At 34.5% G+C, this 22136-nt stretch overlaps 1 protein-coding gene across 4 annotated transcripts in view; it reads right to left on the reverse strand.

Moving 5' to 3' along the window:
• The window catches only part of LOC131149344 (protein-tyrosine sulfotransferase), a 36375-nt gene that overhangs the window by 9262 nt on the left and 4977 nt on the right, over positions 1-22136 (reverse strand). For all 4 annotated transcript variants that reach the window (XM_058099716.1, XM_058099720.1, XM_058099718.1 and 1 more), the window contains 2 exons: positions 3718-3822; positions 3461-3608 (listed from right to left, as the gene is read on the reverse strand). In XM_058099716.1, the coding sequence (XP_057955699.1) occupies positions 3461-3608; positions 3718-3822 (253 nt within the window). The remainder of the gene's footprint in view (positions 1-3460; positions 3609-3717; positions 3823-22136) is intronic.

The following is a 22136-nucleotide window of genomic DNA, read 5'->3' on the forward strand; positions in this document are numbered from 1 at the left end:
CTTTACCTCCAAATAAGTTTGTAATTGGTTGTCGTTGGGTGTATATTGTGAAGGTCAATCCAGATGGTTCCATGGCTCAATTGAAGGTCTGCCTTGTTGCCAAAGGATATACTCAAGTGTATAGTTTGGATAATTCAAACACATCCTCTCCAGTCGTTAAACTTGCTTCAGTACGTTTGTTCATCTCCTTAGCCACTACTTGGCATTGACCTCTACATTAGTTAGATATGAAGAATGTTTTCCTACATGGTGATCTTCAGTAAGAGGTCTATTTCAAGCAACCACATGGATTTGTTGCTCAAAGGGAGTCAGGCTTAGTGTGTTGGCTCAAGAAATCATTATATGGTTTAAAATAGTCTCCAAGAGCAGGGATTGGTTGATTCAGAATTGTCGTACCTGAGTTTGTCTCCAATGTTGTGCAATAAATCACCCTATATTTTATTGTCATACTCCATCTTATACGATTTTGCTTACGATTTATGTGGATGATATTGTGATTATTGGAGATTATGATCAAGGCATCCAAGATCTAAAGCTTTTCACACTATTTCATACCAAGGGTTTGGGACCATTGAAGTACTTATGGGTATAGAAGTAATCCACATCTCGTATGGGGATGGTCTTGTCACAGAGAGAGCATATTCTTGATCTTTTAGAAGAGACTAGGTTATTGGGATCCAAACCTATTGATACACCCATGGATCCCAACAGTAAGTTGGTGTTCGATATAGATTATTTGTTGCCTAACCCAGGACGGTATCAAATACTTGTTGAAAATTTGAATTATTTCATAGTGACTTGACCAGATATATCTTTCACAACAAGTGTTGTAAATAAGTTTCTCAATTCTTCAAGAACAAGTCACTAGGATGCAATAATTCGCATTTTGAGATATCACAAAGGTACACCAGGAAGAGGTCTCTTATATCAGGATTTGGGTCACACTCATATTCATGGATATACAAATGCATATTGGGTTGGGCCACCTTCCGACTGAAGATCCGCAACTAGGTACTCTATCTTTGTTGATGGTAATTTGGTTTCTTGGAAGAGTAAGAAACAAATTGTGTTGGTCAAGTCAAATGCCGAGTTGGAGTACAAGGCTATGGCCACACTACATGAGAACTTGTTTGGTTGAAGAACATGTTGGAAGAACTAGGTTATCCACATTCCCATCCTATGGCTCACAACTTGGTATTGTATCTTTGTTGGTGGTAATTTGATTTATTAGAAGAGTAAGAAACAAACTAGGGTGGTCAAGTCAAGTGTTGAGTCAAGCGTACAGGGCTATGGCTCACACTACATGCGAACTAGTTTGGTTGAAGAACATGCTGGAAGAACTGAGTTATCCACATTCTCAGCCTATGGAGTTGATGTGCGATAATCGAGGTGCTACTCATATGGCCTCCAATCATGTCTTCCATGAGTGAAAAAAGCACATTGAAGTTGATTGCCACTTTGTAAAAGAGAAATTTGTATAGGAGCTCATTACAACCACTCATGTGCATAGTAGTCAAGGCGCACCGAGGCGTAGAGGGTACTTGGAGCCGAGGCGCGAGGCGAAGGAGCAAGCCTCACGAAGGCGAGGCGCACAATTATTAAAATAGTGTAAAATGCCTATTTGGTGGGTAATTGATATAAAAACACATCAATAGTAATATTAGAATTTAAAATGCCAAAATATTCAATAGTAATTATGACAACCAAGTACCAGTTCCAAGTGAAACAAACATAGTTCAACATAAGTAATTAGGCATACAAGATTTCAAGTTTTAAATTTTAAATGAAATAAAATTGCCTGGCTCAAGGCCAAAAAGCATCTTCAATATCAAAAGAAAAGAGTAAAATAAAACAGCAGCTAAATTCAGTAAAAAATGTTATATATTAACATATTTCAAAAAAATGTATAGTTTGTATACTGAATTTTCAAACAAATTACAAAATAGCAGCAAAAGTTCGTAAAAAAATGTTATATATTAATTATAAAGTATAAAATTGCATTAAACTACATAATTAATTACACATTATATAATATTAACTTAATGGCTTAATGCAACTTAATGTTATAAGACGAAGCAGCCGACAGGAGGCAACAGAACTGAAGAAGAACTGAAAAAGAAGAAGAAGTAGAAGAACTGAAGAAGAAGAAGATGAAGAAGAATAACTAAAGAACAAAAAAAGGAAGAAGAAGAATACGAAGAAGCAGCAGAATTGAAGAAGAAGAAGAAGACGACGACTTACTAGTTTGAAAATCGAAGCAGCCTGACGACTCACGAAGGCTCGAACCTCAAATATGAAGGGCTTCTAATGGTTCGAAGGCACAAAGACGAACTGATGAAGGGCTCCTGCTGGTTTGAAGGCTCAAAGAAGAGCTCGCGTAAGGCTCCTATTGGTTCGAAGTCGCAAAGGGCTCTTGCTGGTTCGAAGGCTCGAAGACGAGCTTGCAAAGGGCTCCAGCTGATTCGAAGGCTCAAAGACGAGCTCGCATAGGGCTCATAAAGGTTCGAAGGCTCGAAGATGAACTTGTGAAGGGCTCTTGCTGGTGTCGTGCTACTTCGAAGAAGAAGGGTTCCGACTGGTGTCATGCTGGCTCGAAGAGTTGCAGATGAATCCTACTGGTTCGAGTCGAATGAGGGCTAGGGCTCATTCTGGATTTTTCTTTATTAATAGGCTAATAGCATCAAAACTTTCAAGGCGCGACTCATGGCGCCTGGCGCATCTGTGCGCCCCTCTACGCCTTATAAAGTTCGCCTCGCCTCACCAGTGATGAGGCGCTAGCCTCGTCGCCCCTCTACGCCTCGCGCCTAGGCTCACCTCGAGGGCGCTTTTGACTACTATGCTCATGTGAAGTCTGATTTTCAACTTGTTGATTATTCACTAAAGCCATTGGAGGTGTTCATGTGAAATTCATTCGTAACAAACTAGGAGCATATGATATATATGCTCTAGCTTGAGGGGGGGTGTAATGGTTATTTGGTCATTTAGCAATATTAGTATGTGTTAAGAGTTAAGTTAGTACGCGAAAAACTAAGAACTAGTAAGGGTATTATGATCATTGGTATTGTACTTGACATATATTATAAATAGAGGGAAAGACCTACCATTGATTTTAGGTCTTCAATTTTACCCAATTATTCAACAGTTTACATGAAAGAGGAAGAAGGGCTGAATCTCAAATTGATTAGGAGCGGGACATCTAGTAGCTTCATATACTAGCTGCACATGCTCACTTAATGACTAAGTTTATGTGTTGGACCCCAAGGAGGGTGCAGCACAATGCGTACGCCAGTTTCCTCCATTGTAATGGAATGCTATTCCCCAATTTTCAACTCTTAAGCTTCTCAAAATTCGGCTAATTAACAGCAATTTAGCAAATAAGAACATACTGCTACAAAATGGGTTTGCCACTAAAGGAAAAGGTTGACCAACAAAGGGAAGAAAAATACATTGCAACACTGACCTGATTTGTTGTTAGCTGCATTCTGCACATCAAAGCCTGATGCTGTCAACTGGGAAATCACCTGTGCGCCAACCACATTTGCGAACATTGTTGCAGATTCTCTATGGTCCTCAGTGAGTCCAACATATAACATTTTGTCCAACCTCCTCTGCAAGATTTACAATGATCTACCATGATGCAACCATAGGGAAATAACAATATCAGAGAAACAATATCTTGACACAATGAGAAGCATCTGCTACAACAATTTTCATTACCTTTGCAACTTTAAGCACATATTGGCCAAGAGTCTGATACTTTTGTGCACAATGACGCACTTCATGAGATTCTGCTTGATACGAGTTGTTTGTCAAACCTGCAACCTGTTAATAAAAAGTGGTTGGCAAAAAAATTTTACAAAATAGTCATTGCATAGACAATAAGACATGAATTAAAAGCAAATTTTGCAGACCTTAAAACCAGATAGATGCTTGAATTCGAATATTCCTTCAGAAATTGCATAAATAAATAAATACATCTCCCCCCACACTCAATTAATAAACTTAACAAATTGAACATGTTAATTGCTAGCTCCTAAACTTTGCAATTCTCCTAGATAGGTCAGCACATCTGATGCGTTTAATTTCTATACAAGTTTTGTCATACTTTCCCTCTTATTTTTATGCTAGTTTGTGTTTAATTTTATCATTTATCAGAGTTTTAATTTATTTTGTTTATTTTTTGTTTAGGAATAAATAAATTAAAGGAGTCATGGTAATTAAGGAGGAAACTTTCCTTTTCAAATTCAAATTCCCTTCATCAAGAGTCATTTTCAAACTCAAATTCCTTTCTCGAATTTCCTAAAACACCCTTCAATATTTGAAGCATAACTTTTGCTAAAGAACTCCAAAAAGGGCAATATGGGTCCCTACGGAAAGCTAAGAAAAAAAATCCCACAACTTTCGTGTTGAAGATTTTCAAAGATGGGAAGATCTCGATAAAGAAAAACGCACATCAAGGTGGTGGCAGAAAGGACGGAATTTGGAGAATCTTGTTTTGGGGAGATAAGAAGGGAGGACGACCAGAGCCTTATAAAAGGAGGGATTGGAAACTGGGAAAAAGGAGGATATTTATTCACCATTAGAGAGGATTCAAAGCTAGGAAAAAGAGGAAAAAGACAGAGGCCGAATTGGAGTTGTTGACGATTGAGATTCGCGATCTACATACAGTTTCCTTTTTAACTCTTTCATCTTCTCTTTGTACAATTTTCATTATGAATTCTAGAATTATTATGGTTTGTTTTGATTCTATTATGAGCTAATTTCTATTGCTAAGGCTATGATGTAGCCTCTTCATGACAATTTCGAATCTTATTTCTATGTGATCATAATTTTATCATTCCTTTTGAGTATACATCATTGAATTTAATGCTTTTAATTATCTGGGCAATAGTTAAGTGATTTTTTGTGCATGTCTAGCTTCGTATGATGTATGCCATGAATTGAACGAAGACGGGAATGTGCCAACGTGATTTGTGCAGCTTTTACGTGAAATATTTTTAATCTTAATGTACTCAAATGCTTTTAAATTCGCATAGACATATCGCGGGTTATCGTATGTTGGGTAATTCTAATTCTACGAGAGAGAGGGTCTTTCATAAGCTAGAATATTTTGCAGTCAAATAGGATGATAATTGATTGATTGCATGATTAGGATTTGGGATTGGATTGGTTGGGTGATTTGGATGCCTTAGTGTTTTCTTCTTGGGTGAAATCTTCTTCTTTTTAAGTAATTAGTTGATTTATTTTTTTATTTTTTATTTTTTTCATATCAAAATCCACCACTTTTCTTGATTTTCAAATAATTTAGAATCAGAACAATTTCAATAGCTAATAGGTAAATAGTCCTCGTGGGTTCAACATCCTTCTTTATCACTATATTACTTGTTACGATTTCGTGCACTTGCAAATTCTCACAAGTTTTTGGTGCCGTTGCCGAAGACTATTTATTTTCTATTACTTTTGATACCAACTAGTTCTAGGTTAATTTGATTTTTCTTTATCTTAGTCTTAATTTTTAATTTTGCTTTTATTTTATTTTTTATTTTCAGGCTTCCTGAGTTGTGCATTAGACGTACTCGAAGCTTGGATTTAGTACCTTTTGACCCTGAAATTGAACGCACCCTTCATCGTCTAGACAAGGAGAAGAAGAAAGATTCCACAACCTACAACGAAGCAATGGAAGATCAACTTGGAAACAAGACTTCGGGAGATTATGTTGTTCCCTTGGTCACCGGAGCTACTTCTAGCATTAGACGGCCTGCCATTCAAGCCAATAACTTTGAGATAAAGCCAGCTATTCTTCAGACGGTGGCCTCAACGGTGCAATTCAGTGGCATGCCCCATGATGATCCAAATGCTCACATAGCTAATTTTCTAGAGTTATGTGATACTTTTAAACATAACGGAGTTTCTGATGATGCTATTAGATTGAGACTCTTTTCCATTCTCCCTCTGAGACAAGGCAAAGGCATGGTTAAACTCACTTCCATTGTTAACTATAACTACATGAGACGATTTGGCTAAAAAAATTCTAGCAAAGTTCTTTCCCCCAGCTAAAACCGAGAAGATGCAAAACGATATTACCACGTTTGTCCAATTTGATATGTAGTTGCTTTATGAAGCTTGGGAGAGGTATAAAGAATTGCTTAGAAAGTGCCCACATCTTGGACTTCCTGTTTGGATTCAAGTGCAAACCTTCTACATTGGTTTGTAGCCTACAACACGTACAATGATTGATGCGGCAGCCAAAGGGACTTTGATGAAGAAATCACCGGAAGAAGCATATGAGTTGGTGGAGGAGATGGCAACCAACAATTGCTAATGGCCAGAGAAACAAGTGACATCTACAAGAACCTAGGGAGTTCGCGAAATTGATTCTTTTTCTGCTTTAGCTGCTCAAATTGCAACTTTATCTAAGAAATTAGACAATATCAATGCGAGTGCCATTCAATCTACTAATACAATTTGTGAATTTTGTGCAGGGAATCATATGGGGGTAGATTGTCAAGTGGGAAATCCATTTGCCAACAATAGTTCAGGGCAAGCAAGCTTTGTGTCGAATTACCAACGACAAAACAATCCTTATTCCAACACTTACAATCCAGGATGGCGAAACCACCCAAATTTTTTATGAAGGAACTCCCAAAATGTTTCCAAGCCTCCACTGGGTTTTCAAAATCAACAACAAGAGAAGAAGCCAAATCTGGAGGAGGTCATGGCACAATTTATGGCCAAGGTGGATGCTAGATTTTAAGATCATGACATTGCTCTAAAGAACAATGAGAACACTATGTGGAGCATTGAAAGGACGGTTGGTCAATTGGCAAAATTAATGTCCGAAAGACCTTAAGGATGACTTCCAAGCACCACAGAAAACAACTCGAAAGAGCAAGTGAAGGCCATTACTTTAAGAATTGGAAGAGAGCTTAATTTACAAAAAAGAGTAAAATTTCGAAAGAGAGGAGCGGACTTTGAGATCCACAACACCCACATCCAAGGCTACGGCACCCATCCCTGTCTCGAGCCAAACAATGGGAAACTCAGGAAATCCTCTCGTTTCTTCTTCTTATACTTCTCCTTATGTTCCTCCTATACCTTTTCCTCAAAGACTTCAAAAAAAATACGCTAGATAAACAATTTTTTAAGTTCCTTAATGTTTTTAAAAAGTTTGATATTAACATTCCTTTTGCAAATGCCTTGGAACAAATGCCTAGCTATGTGAAGTTCATGAAGGAGATTCTATCAAACAAGAGGAAATTAGGAGAGCATGAGACCGTGATGTTGACCGAAGAGTGCACCACCATTTTGCAAAATAAGCTGCCACCAAAGCTTAAAGATCCAGGGAGCTTTACTATTCCTTGCACCATTTGAAACTCTTATTTTGAAAAATCTTCGTGTGATTTAGTTGCTAGCATAAATCTGATGTCTTTCTATTTTCAGGCAATTAGGGCTATGAGAGGTCAAGGCCACTACCGTTTCACTTCAATTGGCGAACCGATCCATTAAACAACCAAGAGGCATAGTAGAGAATGTTCTTGTTAAAGTTGACAAGTTTATTTTCCCTCCAGATTTTATTGTTTTAGATATGGAGGAAGATCAAGAAATCCCACTTCTTCTTGGTCGACCGTTCTTAGCCACGGGAAGAACTCTCATAGATGTGCAACAAGGGAAACTAATATTATAGGTGCAAGATGAACAAGTTACATTTAGTGTTTGAAGCAATGAAATATCAGTCAACAACTAATACATGCTTCAACATAGATGTGATTGATGAACTTGTGGTAGACACTTTTGAAGAGAGTTATCCTAAGGAACCACTTGAGGCATGTCTTGTTCAATCTGGCACTACCGATTCCGAGAATTCCAAGATAAGAAATTGTGCACACTACTTGGAAGCATCTCCGCCTTACTTGCCTAAAGGAAAACTGGAAAACATAACATTGGGCCAAAGCACTATTCCACAAAAACCATCCATTATTGAGGCCCCATCTTTAGAACTCAAACCTCTTCCTTCTCATCTTAAATATGCGTATTTACATTATTCTGCTTTACCCATAATAATTTCTTCATCTTTGACAGGTCTTGAAGAAAAGAAGTTAATTCAATTTTTGAGAGCTCACAAGGAAGCTTTGGGACGGACTATAGCCGACAAGAAGGGAATAAGCCCTTCACTTTGCATGCACAAGATTTTAATGGAAGAGAATTATAAGCCTACGGTGCAGCCACAAAGGAGACTTAATCCGAACTTGCAAGAAGTTGTAAAAAAAAGTTCTCAAATTGTTGGATGCTGGAATTATTTACCCTATTTATGATAGCTCATGGGTAAGTGAGGTGCAAGTAGTGCCCAAGAAGGGAGGAGTAGCGGTAGTAGAGAATAAAAATAATGAACTCGTTCCAAAAAGAACGGTCACGGGTTGGAGAGTGTGCATAGACTACTGCAAACTCAATGAAGTCGCACGAAAAAATCACTTTCCACTCCCTTTCATTGATCAAATGTTGGAACGGCAATTGCACTCATGCAACATTTTCAAAGAAGTTTACTTTTATCCTTTCATTTTTTTCATCTCTTCTGATTCTTCACATTGGGGACAATGTGTTCTTTAAGTTTGGGGGTAGGGGTAATTTATTTTGGAGTATCTATTTATTTTCAATATATATATATATATATATATATATATATATATTGAAAATCACAAAAATATTTTCATTTTGATTTGTTTTGGTTTTGGGTTGATGATCACAAGCCTATGATATCACCTAATTGAAATTGAGTTGGATTTGTGGAAAATGCTAAATTTGTCTTGTTTGGTGCTTAATTCTTGTGTTTGCTTGATTTATTTGAATTCCTTTGAACACTTTTGCACAATACCATGATCAATAAGTTTCTTCGTTGGCTTAGATTATATTTATGTGAATTAGATATTTTCAAGATCTCACTAAACTCTAGAACCTATTTGATTATCTCTCAAGGCGAAATCCTAGGCAACACACCACTAGAGAAACGATATAGGCCATCTTTGGAACGTTTGAGCTTTTTTAGCCTACCCTAATTATCTATATCTAGTCACCCCTTTGAGCCTTAAACACATTGGCCACTTCTCGTTCATTAACCCACATTAACCACACCTTTTAACCTATAAACACTCATCCTACCTTTTCAAGAAAATTTATTATTTGCTTAGTCATTGGAGAAGAGAAAAGCCTTGTTAAAGAGTTAAAAGAGTAAGAGCAAGTTTTGTTATTCTATTAAAAAAAAAATTTAATAGTACAAATAATACAACCCAAATTTAAAAAAAAAAAAAAAATATTGGGGGTTGTGGAATTGAAAAAAAACCCAAAAAAAAAAAAGAAGAAAAAAATTTATAGATAAATAAATTGCTCATAATTTGCACTAGGAAGTAAATATAAATTTTTTTTCTCTCTTCATTGGTGAAGCTTGTGTTGAATTTTCTTACTTTGAATTCCATACCTTTTTTTTTCTTTTGTCATTACCCTAAGCCAAACATTACAAGCTTTTATTAATTCCTTTTGATCTTTTGTGGTGTGATTGTACTACATTAGTGGAGAGTTGATTAGAAAAATAGGCATATGAAGTTCGAGAAGCTCATTCTCATAGAGATCAATCATAATTCAATCAAGTTTGCATAAATTGATCCGAGTTAATAGAGTAGCAAGTTGAGATTGGTTACTCACACACACACTCAAAGGTTTCTAGGTAAACCTAAGCATGCTCTTGAATTAATCTAAAAACTTGTTAAATGTTTAGACCTTTCCTTGAATCAATTTCTTTATGCAATCCATGAGGCAATCATTGTGAGAAATCAACCTATTCTATTTGTTTAAAAACATGGTATTAAATAACAGCCGTTACATAACGGAAAAAGAGGTGGCCGAAACCGTTACAGGCCACATTAGCAACGAGCAGAAAATTTACATGGCTGTTACGGAAACGTAATGGCCCGTAACTGCCATTACACTAACATTACGGAACGTAACGTCCGTTCCAGCACGTTACGGCTGACAACCCCTTACAGCGCACCTTATCTCCTCCAATCTCTCCTTCATCTGATCTCGTCATTTGAAGCCTCCGAAGTCCGAAGAACCAAAAAGCAGCTTCGAGCCTTCGAACCCTTAGATCTGTCGTGCTCCGCAAGATGAGTTCAGTTCCCTCTTCACTCGAATCACTCTTCCAGTCTTCGTCTCCTTCGTACAGCTTCGATCTACTGATCTGAAGCTTCGAAATCCCTAAAATTCCCAAAAATCAGCTGCGTACAGCTTCGTCTCCCTCAGTCCAGCTTCGTCTCCTTCGTTGAAGAACCCAAAAATCAGCTTCAAATCTTCAAAGCCTTCGATTCCTCCAAAATTTGGAGGCTTGCAGGTTGCAGCTGCAGCAGGCCAGTAGCTCTCTCGCAGGCTCGCAGCTTCCATGGGAGTCGGGAGTGGGTATTGGGCAAGGTAACTAGGCAGTGGGTGGTGACCAATGGGTATGTAAGTATGTTGCTTCTACACTCTTCACTTAATAATCTATTTTGTTTTATTATTTCAATTTATAAAAAACAACAAAACCAAACCTTAGTCCCACTAAGTGGGGTTGGCTATATGAATCCTTTTCCGCCAATTTATGCGATCATGAACCATTTCTTTTGATAGATTCAAAAATATTAAATCCTTACTCACTATCTCCTCCTAAATTATTTTAGGTCTACCCCTACCCCTTCTATTGCCCCCCACAGTAACTAAGTCACTCTTCCTCACAGGTGCACTATAAGGCCTACGTTGCAAGTATCCATACCATCTGAGTCATCCCTCCTTTATCTTATCTTCTATAGGAGCTACACCTAACTTACCACGAATATGTTCATTCCTTAATTTATCTTTCAATGTCATACCACTCATCCATCTAAGCATTCTCATCTCGGCAACTTTTACTTTTTGGATATTATGTTTCTTCACCGCCCAACATTCCGATCCATATAGCATAACTGGTCTTATAGCTGTCCTATAAAACTTCCCTTTCAATTTGAAGGGTATTCTACGATCACATAGCACACTTGAAGCACTTCTCGATTTAACCCAACCTGCTTTAACTCTATGCATTACATCATCTTCAATTTCTCCCTCAACTTGCATAATAGATCTAAGGTATCGAAATCTACAAATGCTATTTATTTCTTCATCATCAAGTTTAACTTTGTCTCCAATATTCCTCCTATCATTACTAAAATTACATTTCATATTTCTGTTTTATTTCTACTTATCCTAAAGCTTCTGGATTCTAAAACTTCTCTCCATAATTCTAACTCAACCTCTACTCTGTCCCTAGTTTCGTCAATTTATACTTTATATAAATTGTAAATTTTAGTTTGTTTTAAATTTCGGTTTATTTAATTAGTATATAAATTGTAAATTTCAGTTTTAAATTTAGTTTGTTTTATAATTTCAATTTATAGTTTATATAAATTGTAAATTTCAGTTTATTTAATTACTAATTAGTACATAAATTGTAAATTTCAGTTCGTTTTATAATTTCAGTTTATAAATATAATTAGTATATAAATTTAGCTTCTTAAAAATTTAATTAGAATATAAATTAACAATTGTAAATTAACAATATAAAGGAAGAAGCATGGTGGAAAACATCTACTTGGTGCAGGAATTAATAAGAGGTTATAAAAGGAAAAGAATATCTCCACGATGATTTCTGAAAATTGATTTGAAAAAAGCGTATGATTCGGTATCATGGGGTTTTCTGGAAGATATGCTGGTAAATCTAAACTTCCCTGCTGAAATGATCTCATGGATAATGGAATGTGTGTCGACTACGTCCTTCTCTGTCTCACTGAATGGGAGGATGAATGGATTTTTTAAGGGGAAGAAGGGACTGAGACAAGGTGACCCATTGTCTCCTTTGTTATTTGTAATCTGTATGGAGTACCTGTCCAGACTCCTCAAATCTCTTGAAGGTAAATTTAAATTCAGATTCCATCCCAAGTGTGATGAGCTCAAGATCTCCCATCTGGTTTTTGCTGATGATCTTATGCTTTTCTCTCGGGGTGATGCTGTATCTGTGGATCACTTATTGGAATGCATGAATGAATTCTTCCAGTGTACTGGTATGTCAGCCAACAATCTGAAGTCCAGCCTTTATCAAGCTGGAAAGAAGGACCAAGACTTAGAAATAATAATGAATCAAACGGGAATCAAGCAGGGTGAATTCCCCTTCAGATATCTTGGTGTTCCTCTGCTGCCATCTAAGCTGAATGCTGCTCATTACAAGCCGTTGATTGACAGAATTGCTGGTCTGTTAAAGGGTTGGCCTGGTAGCACTTTGACGTATGCAGGGAAACTAGAGATAATAAATTCAATTATCCAAGGCCTAGGGTGCTTTTGGCTTGCAATTTTTCCAATCCCACTGAATGTCCTAAATCAAATAACCAAGTTGTGCAGAGTTTATTTGTGTAATGGTAGGAGAAAGCCCTTGGTTGCCTAGCAGGAAATCTGCAAACCAAAGGAAGAAGGTGGGCTGGGAGTGCAAGATCTCAAGGTGTGGAACAAAGCATTACTGACAAAAGCCTTGTGGAATATACAAGCCAAAAAGGATAGTTTGTGGACGAAATGGATCCATCAGATCTATTTAAAAAATTCTGGAATTTGGGATGCTGCAGCAAAAAAAAGAAGATTCTCCCCCGTTCAAGAGCTTGATTGAAATTAAAAATCAGTTACTGCAGAATTCTGGGGGTGTGGATGCGGCCAAAGTAGTGATGAATGAAATAAAATGCAGCTCACACATGTACTACGAATTTTGGAGGGGAAAGTCTCAAAAAATGACGTGGATGAAAGGAATACGGTATAATGGGAATACACCGAAACATGCATTTTGCCTATGGCTTGGTTGGAAAGGTAAGCTTCCAACTTGTGATATACTACCACTAGATGGGATAGATCAGAGATGCACATTCTGTATGAAGGATGTAGAGACCCAAGACCACCTCTTCTTCAGGTGTAAATTCTCAGCAGAGGTTTGGGGAAGCATAAGGAAGTGGTTGGGAATTAAAAGAGCAATGAGTACGATCAAGGCTGCGGTGAAATTTTTACACAAAGAAGAGTAAAGGAAGGGGTTTCTTTCAGCTGGAAGAAGGATTGGATTAGCTACCACGGTATACTTTATTTGGCACTTTAGAAATAGGAAAAGATTTGAAAACTATGTATAACCTATGGAATTAATTAAAGTAATCCAAAGACATATCTATAGGGCGGTTTTTGATAAATTTGATATGTACTCAGTTTGATATTGTTGAGCATGTTGATGCTCTTGTAATATTTTGGGCACATTATCTCTTGATTGGTTATTTTGGCCCCTAGGTATGCCCGGGTTTTGATGTATTGTTTTGGATGCATATTCAGTTTATCTCACTTGTATCTGGTTGACCTGGGTATGCCCAGAGTAGTTGTATATATACAGTTGATCAATACATTTACCCATTTGATCAAAAAAAAAAAAAAAACAATTGTAAATTAGTAATGATTGTATAAGTATAATTTATTAATTAAAATAAAAAATTAGTATAAAATTTTTAAAATATAAAATTTATAGAGTTACTTAGACTCTTAGAGAGTTAGAACCTAGAACTTAGAAACTTAGAGTACATATTTAGTAAAAAATTATTAACTAATATTCTACATATTTATTTTTTTAAATACATTGACAATTAATAATTTAATATTAGATCTACTATTTATAATAAATTCTAATTTGTACACAATTAGTCAAGTCTTAACTCTTAAGTGACTCAAGTTCAAGTACATTACCATTTAAATAATTAAATTGTAAGATTTACAATTCCATATTTATTTTGTTAAATTGTAAATTTTAATATAAACTATTGTATTATATATGTATAAATCAACTAAAATTTTTAATAGTTAGTATTTAGTAACTTGAAGTTTAAATTTAATCCATCATTTATGTAATATTGCCATGTAATTAACTAATTAATTAATTATGTACCATTTTATTCTTAATTTATTGTATAAGGATGATAACTTTTTTTTGTTTACTTGTGTAGAAGTCATCTAATCAAGCACCAATATGCCACGTGATAGACAAGGAATTGAAGAGCTACCTAGTGAAGACATTGGTTGGCATTTTGCTACTCCAGTGGAAGGTAGTAAACATGTTGTCTTATGTAAATTATGTGGAAAGACAATTAAAGGAGGAATTACGCGATTGAAATAACACTTGGCACATAAAAAATGTCAGGTGTCTTCGTGTCCAAATGTAACCACGCAGGTGAGAGAAGAAATGATGAAACATCTACAACAATATGCAAAGAAGAAGAAAGACAAACAAAAAAGGGAAGATGAAGTAGAAGCTCAAATCAGAGGAGATTTTGAAAATTTGAGCGACGACGAAGATTCAAATGAGGAAATAATGAGATTTGCTCGACAAGAAAGTATACGAACACGACAAGAATGGGAAGAGAGGCAAAGATTTAGGGCAAGAACCGGTGGAAGTGGTAATTACTATGAACAGTGCAGTGGCTCTAGTAGTGGCAATGCTGGTGGTTTTGGTAGAGCTCGGTCACAAAGTGTTCGAGAAGCTGGAGGCAGTGGGCGACAATGGATTAATCCTAATGCCCCTGAAACTAGATTAAGAGCGATGGATCCTACTCTAGAAAGAAGTAGGAGTGCAAAGCAATCAAAAATAAATACCAAAATTCTAAAAGGTTTAAGAAGTAAATTAAGAAAAGTAGTGAACAAATTCCTAATTTATAATCAAATTCCAACGAACGTAGCTGACTCTCCTATTTTGCAGCCGATGCTTGATGTTGCTGCAGAGGTTGGAAAGGGGGTGAAGGGCAGGGCCCACCACCTTATGAGGTCTCTAAAATATATTTAAAGCAAGAGTATCAAGAAATAAAAACTTATATATCTTCTTTTGCTGGCATTTGGAAGGAGAGAGGTGTAACCATTATGTGTGATGGTTGGTCAGGGCCCACAAGAAAATACATAATAAACTTTTTAGTTTACTCCAATAAAGGCACTGTTTTCCACAAGTTAGTTGATGCCTCTGATGTGCCGAGTCGAACAGCTGAATATTATTTCAGGTAATTTTCTAATTTTAATTGACTTTGAGCCACTTGATGACTTGCATATTTTTAATTAAGTAGTAGTAATTGTTAAATCTATAATTTTATTTCAAATTAATGGACGAGGTGGTTGATGAAATTGGAGAGGAAAATGTTGTCCAATTAGTAACTGATAATGAAGCTGCAATGAAGGCAGGAGGGAAATTATTAATGGAACAAAAACCCAATCTCTACTGGACAGCATGTGCAGCTTATTGTATAGACCTTATTCTTGAAGACATTGGTAAGAAAAGTAATGTGAAGAAGGTCTTAGAAAATGCTAAAATAATAACTTCGTTTATTTACAATCACACGTGGACAGTAAATTTCATGAAAAAATTCACAAATAATAGAGAATTGTTTCGTCCTGTCATAACTCGATTTGCTACCAACTTTATTGCCTTAGAGACCATTGTTAGGCATAAACAAGCATCAAGGGAAATGTTCACATATGATGCTTGGAAAAAATCAAGGTTTGAAATGGCAAAATCTGGCCCAGCATATGATGCAAAGAATATTATCTTAGGAAAAGAGTTTTGGCAAAAGGCCTCTGATATAATTAAAGTACAAGAACTCTTAGTGAAAGTTCTTAAATTGGTTGATGGTGATGAAAAACCATGGGTTTCATATATGAGGCAATTGATAGGGCAAAGTTGGCAATTCAGAAAGACTGCCGATTCTACAAAGATTATTGGAAAATTATTGATCATCGGTGGAGTTTTCAATTGCATCAAGACTTATATGCAGCTGGTAAGTGTAAATAAAATACAATTTCTCATTATTTCAACTTTTAAATCATGTGTAGTTGCATTAAAAGTTACAACACTAATACACTATTATTGAATATTGATTAATATATTTGTAAATTTAATTTTAGGATACTTTTTGAACCCCCCCCAATTTCCGTATGGTACCCCACCCTTTTCTAAAGTTACTAGAGAAGTTACAGATGGAGTTAAAAAAGTGATAACCAAGCTGGTGCCCAATATAGACACTCAAATTTGGGCTATTAATCACGTAAGTATTGGTTCTGTTGAATAATGAATTATTTTAGTCTTTTGTCATACTTTCTATAATATATATTTCTAATTAATTAATTATACTTCACAATCTTCGCTTTTTTAGTTGTTGCTATATCGGGATAGGCAGGAGACATTTGGAACTCCACTAGCTCAAAGGGCAATGAAACAAACAAATCCTGGTAAATGTGGCTAAATAATAGATGAATGGATCTATTTAATTTGTCATTTTTATGTCCAAATTTGACTTTTCAAACATACACTATATTGACATGTGTTTTTCTTCAATTATTTATGCAGCTAAATGGTGGATTTTTTATGGTATGTGTGCTCCTGAGTTACAAAAAATAGCAATTAGAGTTCTTAATCAAACCACATCAGCTACAAATTGGGAACGTAATTGGAGCACCTTTAGTCTCATCCATACGAAAACAACAAATAGACTAAAGTACATGAGACTACAAAACTTGTTTTCGTGCATTACAACATGAGGTTAAAGTTGAGACATACAATGAGAAAAAGTCAACAAGATATTGAAGATAGCTTTAACCCTATTAATTTGGACTATATTTTCCAAGAAGATGATCCTTTGAGTCCATGGTTACAAGAAAGAGAGGCACCATTACTCAACAATCAAGACAACTCAAATTGGTTAGATGAAGAGTTCGGTGGTACTGCACAAGGAAATGATCAACCACCAATAAATGTGCATGATTCAAGTTCAAGTCCTAAACGTACACAAAGTGATGATAATCTTGGTTTAAGCCCACCAAATGATGATGATGGTGGTAGTGGACCTAGTGATGCTGGGACTAGGGCTGGGGGTGATGGTGGTGGCGGTGCAGAATATGGTTATGAGTATGATACAGGGACATTATTTGTAGGGGAAACATATCCTCAAAGTCGTTATGGACTACTTGATATACCCAAAAATTATGACTTGGGTTATCCTCCAGGTTACCAATCTTCCCAACCTAGGAGAAGGAGTAGCCAACACTAAGATCGTGATTCTGCTGAAGATTCATATGGTGTGGTTCATAGTTTTGGCGACTTTAGTTTAGATGATTCATCATCACAATCATATAGATCTCATCCAACATATCCATCATCTCATAGTGAATCTTCTTCTACACACTACCCAGAGCCAGTACATTTTCAGGAGCAACAACAAAATGACGCAAACTTGGGTTTATTCAGCTATGTATTTCCACAAGGATGGGGAGATAATTTCCAATCCCAATTTCAAGATACAGATGCAAATTATGAAGACCTTTCCAATCCCAATTTCAAGATACAGATGCAAATTATGAAGACCCTCCACGTCATTCTTTTTTGTGGTGACATGTGTTATGTTATAAATTTGTAATATTGTATTCATGTGTTTTCAACTATTTATTGAAATTTGATACCAATCACTTTTCAAATTCATACATGTGCATTGTGTATATTGAGTATTGAGTCTATTGACTCATTTTTAGCAACTTAATGTCTTTAATTAATTGATTCTTCATTTAAATTACATTTCTACATCTTTTTACTCATTAAAGTAATGTAAACTATAAAAAAAAAATATATGCTTTTTTTTGTAAACAGCGCACTAAAATTAATATAAAAATCATAATGCCTATTAAAAAATGTTTGTAGGTTGAATGAAAGCCTTTAAAATTCATTAAAAATCATGTATTAAGGGATTTCATGCTTATTTTTCGATTTTGGCATGGTTGTGCATGCGTGAAAAAAATTCACGACCGTTACACCCACTTTCTGTTACGTAACACCCACGTCCCGCAACACCCGCAACCATTATGCAACGTTACCCGCGACCGCGATTTCAAACCATGCTAGCAAATCATAATTTTGGGGGTATTTTGATATGTTTAATTTCTATACAAGTTTTTTCATACCTTCACTCTTATTTTTATGCTAATTTGTGTTTAATTTTATTATTTATTAGAGTTTTGATTTATTTTGTTTATTTTTTGTTTAGGAATAAATAAATTACAGGAGTCATAAAAATTAAGGAGGAAACTTTCCTTTTCAAATTCAAATTCCCTTCATCAAGAGTTCTTTTCAAACTCAAATTCCTTTCTAGAATTTCCTAAAACACCCTTCAGTATTTGGAGTATAACTTTTGCTAGAGAACTCCAAAAAGGGCAATATGGGCATCTACGGAAAGCTAAAAAATATATCCCACAACTTTCGTGTTGAAGATTTTCGAAGATGGGAAGATCTCGATAGAGAAAATCACACATCAAGGCGACAGCAAAAAATGAGGGGATTTGGAGAATCTTGTTTTGGGGAGATAAAAAGGGAGGACGACCAGAGCCTTATAAAAGGAGGGATTGGAAACTAGGAAAAAAGAGGATTTTTTATTCACCATTAGAGAGGATTCGAAGCTTGGAAAAAGAGGAAGAAGACAGAGGCCGAATTGGAGTTGTTTGCGATTGAGATTCGCGATCTACATACAGTTTCCTTTGTAACTCTTTCATCTTCTCAATGTACAATTTTCACTATGAATTCTAGAATTATTATGGCTGTTTTGATTCTATTATGAGCTAATTTCTATTGCTAAGGCTACAATGTAGCCTCTTCATGATAATTTTGAATCTTATTTCTATGTGATCATAATTTTGTCATTCCTTTTGTGTAAACATCATTGAGTTTAATGTTTTCAATTATCTGGCCAATAGTTGAGTGATTTGTTGTGCATGTAGTTTAGCTTTAGATGATGTATGCCATGAATTGAACGAAAGACAAGAATGTGCCAACGTGATTTGTGCGGCTTTTATGTGAAATATTATTAATCTTAATATACTCAAATGCTTTTAAATTTGCATAGACATATCTCGGATTATTGTATGTTGGGTAATTCTAATTATACTCGAGAGGTGGTCTTAGATAAGTTAGAATATCTTGTTGTCAAATAGGATGATAATTGATTGATTGCATGAATAGGATTTGGTATTTGATTGGTTACGTGAGTCGGATGCCTTAGTGTTTTCTTCTTAGGTGAAATCTTCTTCTTTTTAAGTATTTAGTTGATTTTTTTTTATTTTTTATTTTTCAATTTCAAAATCCACCACTTTTCTTGATTTTCAAATAATTTAGAATTAGAACAATTTCAATAGTTAATAGGTAAATAGTCCTTCGACATCCTTCTTTATCACTCGTGCACTTGCGAATTTTCACAACATCCTCAACAAAACAATGCCTTAACCTGTCTTCTTTTATCCTTTGGCATAAGAAGAATACCAAACACGCCTACGGCCTATACCTACTATTACTAAATATAAAACAAACTCATGAACTCTCAACCTGAACACTGAAACAACTTGAGACTGGAAGCCATTGGACCAACAGATCATTGGCAAAGCCTTATGCATGTGGTTATTTCACCATACTAGCACACAGAATTCAACCAAAAAGAAGATGAGTCTAATATCAAAGCATAAGGGGAAAAAGCTGGGATCCTCACTGTTTCAGCACAGACCCTAATAAGCATTGTCTTCACTAAGGGGCCATTTGGTATGTCAAAAATTATGAAAACCAGAAATGAAAACTAAGTCAGAAATAGAAACTAAAAACTGAAAAACAGCAACCTGTTTGGTTAATATTTTTCAAATTAAAATAAATTAAAAACTTACTGCAAACATATTCGTTTTTGCCCTTAAAATAATGGACACGCAAAAGAATACTAGTTAAAAAATATTATAAGAAAAAATATAATTAGCACATTACACAATTATTATATTTTTAAACTTGATTTTTAGTACTCCGAGAGCAATTCTATTGTATATGAAAATTGAAAAAAAATATATATATAATCAGCAATGCCTGTGGGCAACTGTGAGGCTGATTTTGCGAAATCTAAAGGGGTTTTTGCAAAATCTAAAGGGGTTCTTATGGTTCTGACGTTGCAGTGGCACTCTAGGATTTTTCCAGCAACTGCTGGAGTTGCTTTGCCTTTCAATCCTTTCATATCTTCCTACAGTGGAAGATATATATAGGGTTATGATATTTATGCGTTGGTCTGCAGAGGCTGCGGCACATAGAGTATAGGTCTCAAGATCATGCTCTAATACCATGTTAAAGTGTTGTGTAAATTAGAAGAACCTAATCATCGTGGTCAGTCTCCCCCTCTATTTAAAAATATATGCCAAGTGCATCTCAATGACCATAATACCCTCACTAACTCATAGTTACTAAAGTAGAAAATAATACTAATAACCAATAACAGCTCATAAAGGCATTGCTGAGAGGAGGTGGGGGAAGCAAATCATTATTCATTTTAAAGTTGTCATAAACATGCACATTTCACTCATGATTAGTTCCAAAATCAGATGATTAAAGCTACTAATATTTCCAAATTATAAAATTTCACATAACTTTTGGTATTTTGGACATATCAAGACATTCTAACAAAGCTTTTACATCAACAATTTAATTAAAAGCTTGTTGCATCATACACACAGACTCTTCACGGTTCACGATTACTTGTAAGGAGACTGCGGATGCCACTTCTAGGCTTCTAGCTAGCATACATATATTTTAGTCTTAGATTTCGATATACATTATAATTCATCTTAACAGACAAACCGAGCAGTTGAACATCTTTTGTATTAAAAAGGCCTATAATTTGCACAGCTAGACAACTAAGCCCTCGTTTGGAATCACTTTAAAAATTACTTATGGCAAAATGTACTTAAAATAAGTATTTGTGCAAAAAAGTACGGTTTAGCTTGCACCCAAATAAGTACTTATTGCAAAAAGTTCTTTACCCAACCTACTACTATTTTTTTTGGAGGGACAACAAGTACTTTTGCGAAGTAATAGGGATCTTTTTGGCTATTTATAAGTAGCTAATGTTCATAAACAGTGGCAAACTTGTAAATTAAAATTATAGGCATGATGGTCATTGTATTAAGTAAGAATTTAGCATCAATTATAAAAATATCATTAAACTAATAATATTATAAACATAAACTAATGTTAATGTCAATTAGAAAATAATAACCATACACTTTTTTATTTAATAGAAAATATTAAAATTTTCAATTAAAAATGTTAAATTAACATAAATATGAATTAATATGTTAATTAGAAATTATTTAAAATGTTAATTAAAAATATTAATTAGAAATTTTAATTAAAATTCAGTTAATTTGTTAGTTCGGAAATATTTAAAAGTTTAATGAAAATGGCTAGTTAAAAATGTTAAATAAAATTTACATGAATTTTTTAATTAGATAGTATTAACAAAGTCAATTCAGAATGTTAAATAACATAAATATTAATTAATTTGTTAATTAAAAAAATTTAAAATTTTAATTACAAACATCAATTAGAAAATTTTAATTAAAAAGGTTAATTAGTTCATTAACTAGACAACATTTAAAATGTTTTAATTAGAAAATATTAACTACAAATATTTAAAATTTTAATTACAAACATTAATTATAAATTTTTAATTTAAAAGGTTAATTAGTTCATTAACTAGACAACATTTAAAATGTTAATTAAAATTTTCAATTAGCTTTTTAGTTAGAAAATATTAAAAATGTAAATAAATATTAATTAGAAAGTATTAATTAAAATGTTAATTAGACAATAGTAAAAATATAAACTAACATTTTAACTAACATAAATATTTAGTTTGTTAATTAGAAAATATTAAAAATTCTAATTATGAATATTATTTAATATTAATTAAAAATAGGAAAATAATTTAATAATTATATATTATTTTGTTATATATTAATTATATACTAAAATAATATAATATTATTCACATGATAATAATATATGTTACACTTATAAAGTCAATATCCAAATACCACTCATTTTATGAGTACTTACAATCAACACTTTTTTTAGACAACCAAACAATACTTCACTTTCAACACCTCATCAATTTAGTACTTAGTATTAGTACTAATCAAATACGTTTTTCTTTTTTCTAGAAAAGTCATTTTCCATGTGGTTCCAAATG

Source organism: Malania oleifera, chromosome 2 (genome assembly GCF_029873635.1).
Source record: "Malania oleifera isolate guangnan ecotype guangnan chromosome 2, ASM2987363v1, whole genome shotgun sequence".
Classification (NCBI taxonomy): Eukaryota; Viridiplantae; Streptophyta; class Magnoliopsida; order Santalales; family Ximeniaceae; genus Malania; species Malania oleifera.